The sequence below is a fragment of the Gigantopelta aegis genome, chromosome 9 (genome assembly GCF_016097555.1).
Source record: "Gigantopelta aegis isolate Gae_Host chromosome 9, Gae_host_genome, whole genome shotgun sequence".
Lineage (NCBI taxonomy): Eukaryota > Metazoa > Mollusca > Gastropoda > Neomphalida > Peltospiridae > Gigantopelta > Gigantopelta aegis.
The window spans coordinates 16412770-16421016 of record NC_054707.1 but is presented as its reverse complement, the minus strand read 5'-3'; the positions used below and the strand labels follow the sequence as shown (position 1 = coordinate 16421016).

Sequence of the window (8247 nt, the reverse complement as noted above, 5' to 3'; positions counted from 1 at the left end):
TAAAGTCGCAACACTAGAGTAAATGGAATTTTTATTAAATTTTAAATATACATTTCTAATGTGTTCTGTATTGTGATTGGTTAATTACATTATTTTTCCGGAATCAAATGAAAATAACACCCAGAAAGATAGACATCATTAGCAATTCGAACTGGCCAAGTGGACAGTTCAAGGGTCTAGTTGGATTGTAGCCAGTTATTTTTTTCAAGAAATACCAAATATACAGTTAGTTCCGTAGAAAAAGTATTCAGTTTACAATGGACATAACCATATGGAGTTTTTAGATTTGCAGGTGTTATTGTCTATTTGATGCCCTCAAATGTTTCCTATTGAACCTCGGGCTAACACCTTTGGTCAAAACTAACATTTGCGGGATCAAATAGACAATAACACCCACAAATCTAAACACTACATATGGTTATCTCCTAACTAAAAAGAATACAATGTTAATAATTAATGAACACAAAAACTGTGAAGATGCATTATGATTTTATTTCCAAGTGAAGAATATGAAAGACTGCAGCATACACAAATAGCAATATAAACAAATACACTGGACCATCTAAACCAACATGTATCTAGTCAATGAAATTGTATCAACTAGACTCATTTTTTTGCTCCTAAATAACAGGTTTATAACTTGAAAAGGTCTATAAACCGTTGTAATCTCATGTCGATTCAGCTTAGACATATCCACTATAATACAAAGAGAAACCGCTTGCAGTGTTGTATTTTAAAGGTGGTAAACTACAAATAGAATACTTATTTTGGAGACATTTTATTCTGCAAATTATGGTAGAATAACAAAGGAAACAGACTATTTACGATTTGGAATATGGTCTGAAACTGTCTGTCAAAAAACAGTTGAACAGTTACGGATATTTAAAGCCACTTACCCAAGTTTTCAGGCAGTGTAAAACGTTTCATGCTATTAGTATTACAGGGTTTTCCCCCCCTTGTTTACTGTTTACACATTACATTTTGATTAAATTATTAATTTTGGCAAATTCATTATAATACCTGTGATTCAGATGTTTGTAGTAAGGCCCTGGCACAAAACTGTTGTTACAAAAAAGTATGTGTTGTGGCTTTAAATCTTCAGACAAAACTTAAATAAACAATATTTTAAACTATTTCTCGAAGGACTGAAGGATTCTCTTGTGTGCGTGTGCGTGCTGAAGGGGCAGATACACAGATTTCAATAGCAAAATGTGCTCCGACATTTTCAGTGTGAGATTATTTTACAAACCGAATAAAAGATCCTGCAAGCAGTTCTCGTTGGATAATCCTGTACAGTTGAATAACATTTCGTATACAGGTACATGTATAGTTTTAAAAACGATTGTACAGAACATAGTATATACAGAACTATGGATAATTTTGTAAAAGATTTATCCAAGTGTAGTGCATTCGTTAAAGAAAAACTAAAACTCATTTGCAGCAAAGCAAAGTTATATTTGGTTGTTAACAAGAATTCTAGATACAGTCATAACATATCTTTTTAAACCATTATTACTGATACTTTGGTGTGAAGGAAACCCATTCTTTATGAAAAAACCCAACTGTATCTGGACATTTTAAGACACTTCTTGTCAACAAATTCATTTGCCTATCTCTACAATACTTTTCACCTTATTTAACAACTGAAAATGTTTAAAACCCAATTTAATCAGAGCAGGCTTCAGCTGTTGTCATGTTCTGTCGCACGTCGAAATGAGAATTTTTTTCAATGAGAGATACTACACCTATCACAGTTGCTGTCATTACTGCCAAATGCATGGGCAGCATTTTCGGAATAATAATACAGACTGCATCTTAACGAAAGAAAGAAAGAAATGTTTTATTTAACGACGCACTCAACACATTTTATTTACGGTTATATGGCGTCAGACATATGGTTAAGGGCATCTTAACGATACCATTAGACGGTGTGGGTTTTTTTTCCACAATACAAAACCCTTTAATCGGACCATAATTTTCCTGTTATGTTTAATATAAGGAATGAATGTAATAAATAAATGCACCTTCATAAATTATGCTAAATACTATCATGATTTCAAGTCTACTGCCAAAATATAAAAATTCTACACATTAAAAACAAAATACATATGATATATATACATCTATTTATAAGAGGAACAAACCTGTATGTGCTTGTATGCACACTAGTTGTTCAAAACCTATCCTTTACAACTAGGTCATGGTAACCTAAATAAACGTCACAACATAATATACCTTGATGATTAGCCGAACCATTGGACCCAATTACCAGAACGATGATATTTTATATCTGAGAACTTTGTAAAGTGACACCATTTTAATTTATTCATTCCTAATTTCTAAGGTTAAAAAATATAGTTATTTACCTGAGGAAGTTTCAATTCAAAAGAAGAGTTAAGCATTCTCTACAAATAAAAAATATAAAGAAATATAAAATTAGGATTGTTTTGTCCTGAGGAAATAACAATTGCTTTACTGATATGGGATGGTAAAGAGTATTTTGCTATTTATGAAATTATATTCCTTCTAGTGAAAATCAAGTTACAAAATGCTTATTGTAATCTTGTAACATTTTGAGAAGACTAAGTATCTGCATATGTAAATCTACTTTCCAAGTTACTGAAAAACATGTACATGCAATACTATGAAATATGTATCGGTTGATATGTTTGTGCACAACTACAACTTGTGACAGCTAAACATTTTGACATGAAGTAGATATATGAAAATGTCAAGTTATTGTCAGTAGTCCATCAGACTTCATGTCACAAATGGTGATGCGAAGAAATGTCTTGGATTCCGTGATGTATTTCTTGATGTTCTGTTTGGCAGTCTGTGCAAAAAAAAAAAAAAATTCATATGCAGTAAAGAATTATACAATACTTGTTGTCACCTAGATTTTACGATACAAAATTAAAACTAACTGTAATTCTTCCTTTTTTTTAATATTGTTTGATAAATAAGTCACTTGAATAAGTAAAGCTTTGGTGGAAACGTTTTTTTAAGTTAATAAAACTCAACAAATTAACATTAATATTCTACAATTTGACAAGTCTAGCATTACAAGTGCACTGCAATCTTTTACGACCGACCTCGGTGCCGTCGTGATTAGGCCATCGGTCTACAGGCTGGTAGGTACTGGGTTTGGATCCCAGTCGAGGCATGGGATTTTTAATCAGGCTCCAAACCCTGAGTGAGTGCTCCGCAAGGCTCAGTGGGTAGGTGTAAACCACTTGCACCGACCAGTGATCCATAACGGGTTCAACAAAGGCCATGGTTTGTGCTATCCTGCCTGTGGGAAGCACAAATAAAAGATCCCTTGCTACCTGTCGTAAAAGAGTAGCCTATGTGGTGACAGCGGGTTTCATCTAAAAAAAAACCAGTGTCAGAATGACCATATGTTTGACGTCCAATAGCCAATGATAAGATTAAACAATCAATGTGCTCTAGTGGCATCGTTAAATAAAACAAACTTTTTACAATGTCTTACGTGTTGTACCTATCGACTGTTATATTATGTTAAGTAACTAATGAGTGACTCGTTCTAATTTTACCTGCCAACCTAAGAATAACAGTCTATTTACGAGCAAGTGACTAGTTCTAATTGTGCCTGCCCATCTAAGATTATTTTAAGTAAGTATAGTTTCTAGCAAATGTCTATTTTTAAGTTCTAATTGTGCCTGCCCATCTAAGATTATTTTAAGTAACAGTCTAGTTACTAGCAAGTGTCTAGTTCTAATTGTACCTGGTCCCAACTGAAGCAAGATTTCCACTCACATAGCTTTTTCAGAGGTGGCCAAAGGGGCCTTCCTTAGGGGTGGCATCAGTCTACTAACAGAAAAACAGGCAACTCAGTTGGGAATCAACGATTCTCTTGCACGTAAGGCCAGTATAGTCAAAATGCCCAGTGCACAAAGTATGCTGATGATGAGTAAATGATGATGCCAAGCCATACTAGTATGATACTACAATGATTCTGACTGATAACCACAGTGATGTTGGTTACAAAGGATGATGCCAGTTCCAGCTAAAATGATGCCAGTTATAGGAAGATGGTATGAGATGAAGCCAAGATGAGTATAGTATAGTTTATAAGGAAGCCAAGATGAGTATACTGAGAGGCATAAATAACGCAATGAGTATTTCTCTGAATATTTTTTTTATAGAACTGTCAAATCATATATATTGAGTATATGAACAAATGTAATTTTTTGTGTGTTTTCTGTCTTTTTTTAATATGCCAAGGTAAGTAATTAATTTTTTTTGCTGTTTTATTGCCAAACAACCATTGCGTTATTTATGCCTCTCAGTATATAAGCAATGAAATAATGCCACAGTGAAATGATGCCAATCACCAGATTTTCTTTTTACCCATTGCGTTTTAATTTTAAAAACAAAACAACACCTAATACATACAAGCATTCAGTTTGAGACCAGTGGGATCAGTATGTTTAAGCCAAATATCACAAACTACATAATGAAAAAAGAATATTTCTACAATAAATATCAAAACCAAGCCCTGATTGGATTTAGTAAATGCTGATACTGTTACAGCTGGGAGCAAATAAGCTAATACACAATCTCAAAAAGACAACATAATGTCAGGATTAATACAAACCAGAGTTAGATTTCAAATAATAAAACATTTTTATAGTGTGATTATATGAGTTATAGAGCTGGGCGGTATACCATTCAGTATCGGTATCAGGTCAATATCGATTGTAAACTGATGGCGAGTGTATTCTGTATTGTGATTGGTTAATTACATTCTTTTTCCAGGATCAAATGAAAATAACACCCGAAAAAGCTAATGATGTCATTAGAAATTGGAAGAGACCAAGTTGACAGTTCAAGGGTCTACAGTTAGATTGTAGCCAGGTATTTTTTTCAAGAAATATACAGTTAGTTCTGTAGAATAACAATTCAGTTTACAATGGACACAATGATGTTTTTAGATTTGTGGGTGTTATTATTTATTTAATGACTGCAAATGTTTCATTTTTAACCTCAGGCTAACGCCTTCGGTCAAAAACGACATTTGCAGGATGAAATAGACCAAAACACCCACAAATCTAAAAACGTCATATGGTTATCTCCTAATTTACCGTACTGAGCAAATTTCAAAATACTGAAATTTTGGTATTAAAAATTTTCCCCGCCATTTAGTAAAGCACTAACAATATATCTGATAAACACAAAATGGGTTGGGTATAAATCATACGAGAGCCTTGTTTATAAAATTGTATTTAGATGAAATTAGCGGGTGAGCCTTAACTCAGGCATGCATTTAAAGCCGAATATACCGCTCACTATCGGTATTGTGGAAATACCAATATTTGGTCGTGTCTGAATACTGTACCGATACCAAGGTAAATCGCCTCAAAAATACTGTTATTGATACTGAACCTCAAATTTCAATACCACCCAGCTCTTAACGAGTTAGTTTAAATAACTAGAAATCAGAACAAAAAATGACTGTTATATGCTGCAGGTGTTATAAACAAGGAAAAAAAACCAAAACGTTTCTCACATGCTACTGTTATTAAATATTCAGAAATAAGATCATGCCTCATTATATATGTGACCAGGTCTACTAAAAATTTTTTTATATATATATATCTATATATATAGAAAAGTTGGGCTGTTCTCTCTTTTCATGAATGTCGTTGGTAATGTTATCAACATGTGAACATTTAATATATTATGCCAAAAGCAAAGCGAGTTTCTGTTGTCTGTTTATGTTATATAAAATTTTAATGAAGGAAGGAAAGAAATGTTTTATATGTTACATGTTATTACAGGTGTGTTTCGTATGATTATTAACTCGGTTATGTTGAACCATGTGGATAATAAAGATGTGTAATTAAACAGTGCAGAAAGAACAGCGTGACTAACACACAAATACGTACGTTGGAGTGCAACCATTCTGAACAGTGTGACTAATACACAAATACGTACGTTGGAGTGCAACCATTCTGAACAGCGTGACTAACACACAAATATGTACGTTGGAAAGAAAGAAGTGTTTTATTTAACGACGCACTCAACACATTTTATTTACGGTTATATGGCGTCAGTCATATGGTTAAGGACCACACAGATTTTGAGAGGAAACCCGCTATCGCCACTACATGGGCTACTCTTCCGATTAGCAGCAAGGGATCTTTTATTTGCGCTTCCCACAGGCAGGATAGCACAAACCATGGCCTTTGTTGAACCAGTTATGGATCACTGGTCGGTGCAAGTGGTTTACACCTACCCACTGAGCCTTGCGGAGCACTCACTCAGGGTTTGGAGTCGGTATCTGGATTAAAAATCCCATGCCTCGACTGGGATCCGAACCCAGTACCTACCAGCCTGTAGACCGATGGCCTGCCATGACGCCACTGAGGCCGGTATGTACGTTGGAGTGCAACCGTTCTGAACAGTGCGACTGACACACAAATACGTACGTTGGAGTGCAACTGTTCTGAACAGTGCGACTGACACACAAATACGTACGCTGGAGTGCAAGCATTCTGAACAGTGCGACTGACACACAAATACGTACGTTGGAGTGCAACTGTTCTGAACAGTGTGACTAACATACAAATACGTACGTTGGAGTGCAACTGTTCTGAGTTCTCGACTGCATATGCATCGTCTGGTTTTCATATGATCCTGGTGTAAGAACAGGTCCTAGTCGACTACGAGGAACTAAAAACAAAAAATATTTGAGTTAAATGATTAAAAAAACATTTACAATGGGGATAACTTATTTATACATTTGCACATCTGAAATAGAAAAAAATGTAGGATCATAACCTTAAAATAAAAAAATAAAAAAATAATAATAGCAATTCTGCAATTAAAATGGTTATGCAGTGTTCTCGCTGCTCCATTTAAGCGGGGCGGCCCGCCGTGCTATTGCAGTTTGCCGCCCTCCTTTCACGTTATTTTTCTAAGCCCCTCTTTATTTTCCAGCACCCTACTATATTTTCCAGCACCTATCTCCATTTCCAAATGCACACTTTTTTTCCACACATAAAAACCCCCCACAACGATCAGTCTGCACACTGGACATCAAAGGAAACAAGCCGCGTTGTGTACGAAAAAGCAACTGACGAAACATTTACGACAGTTACCGAAACGTAATTTAATAGTATTTTTAACAGCCTCTATTTTGTCCCATACCTGTATCCATTTGTATGTTTAATAAACACAATAAAAGTTATATTTTATTTGAGCAATGAAAACATTTTTATTTTTTATGGATTCGGCAATCTCCGACTGAAAACTCCCACTTATTTGGAGCCAAATTTGTCACGTGATCAGAACGGTCACTCTACCTTTTGTTTCCACTAACTGTCGTCTGATATTTTGTCCTCAGTTACAGATATAATTGATTATAGGCAAAAAATGGGCAGAATTTTGAAAATAGCAATTGGTAAAAAAGTTAATAGATTAAATAAAATAAATAAAAAGGTTACATGCCAAAAATAAAAAAGAATTGACTGCTCGGCCGAATATTTATATAATTTGGAGCATTTAAGAAGGACAGTCCAAAATTAAATAAGAGAAAGAAGAGAGGATCGGACTATTTAATAATATTTTTAAAAAAAGAAGTAATTTCGACATAAAATTTTGAACGCAGATCTAAAAGTTTAAAGTCCGATCGATATGTCCACGCGAATGGCCTCGTTATAAGGCCGTTTGGGTGCACAGCTTAAAGGGACTAGATGGGTTGCATCCTGTCAAGAAAACCCCTAGATTGACAGTCGATAGACGTTGAAGGTGTAGTGCTGTGCTGAAATACAGATCTTGAGAAGCTGCCCTGAACGAGAGAGAGTATCAGACTAGGGTATAGTCCAGTTGTCATGGGTTGGTGTAGTGGTGCGGACGGGCCCGACTCCGGAGGATACGAGATGGTATCACTATAAAGCGAGACAAAGTCTAGAAAAAGAGTAGTATGGGCCGACCCCGCTTCCTATTTCTTCTTAGCGTGGGACGGTCAATCTTCCAGAGCTGCTAGGACAGGCTCGGACACGTAGAGACTAAAATGCGAACAACCGTGGCGTTCTGCAGAATGGCCGTCATACGAGTCACGAAAAAAACAAGTGGACAGTCAGACGGAGAAATGACGTGGAGGCAAGAAATCTCGCTAAAAAGAATCCAACCTGGTGGTGCAGGCTGTTGAAACGAGAAGCATTCCAGCGTTCAATCAGTTCCATTGGCCGCATACATCCCAGTAGAAAACTTCATTTCGCT

At 35.5% G+C, this 8247-nt stretch overlaps 1 protein-coding gene across 1 annotated transcript in view; it reads right to left on the bottom strand.

Annotated features, from left to right (window-relative positions):
* Positions 1-476: 476 nt before the first annotated feature.
* The window catches only part of LOC121380910 (rac GTPase-activating protein 1-like), a 31309-nt gene continuing 23538 nt past the window's right edge, over positions 477-8247 (bottom strand). Inside the window, exons 19-20 of the mRNA XM_041509940.1 lie at positions 6600-6696; positions 477-2833 (exon numbers count right to left, since the gene is read on the bottom strand). Coding sequence (XP_041365874.1) covers positions 2761-2833; positions 6600-6696 — 170 coding nt within the window. The 3' untranslated portion in view covers positions 477-2760. The remainder of the gene's footprint in view (positions 2834-6599; positions 6697-8247) is intronic.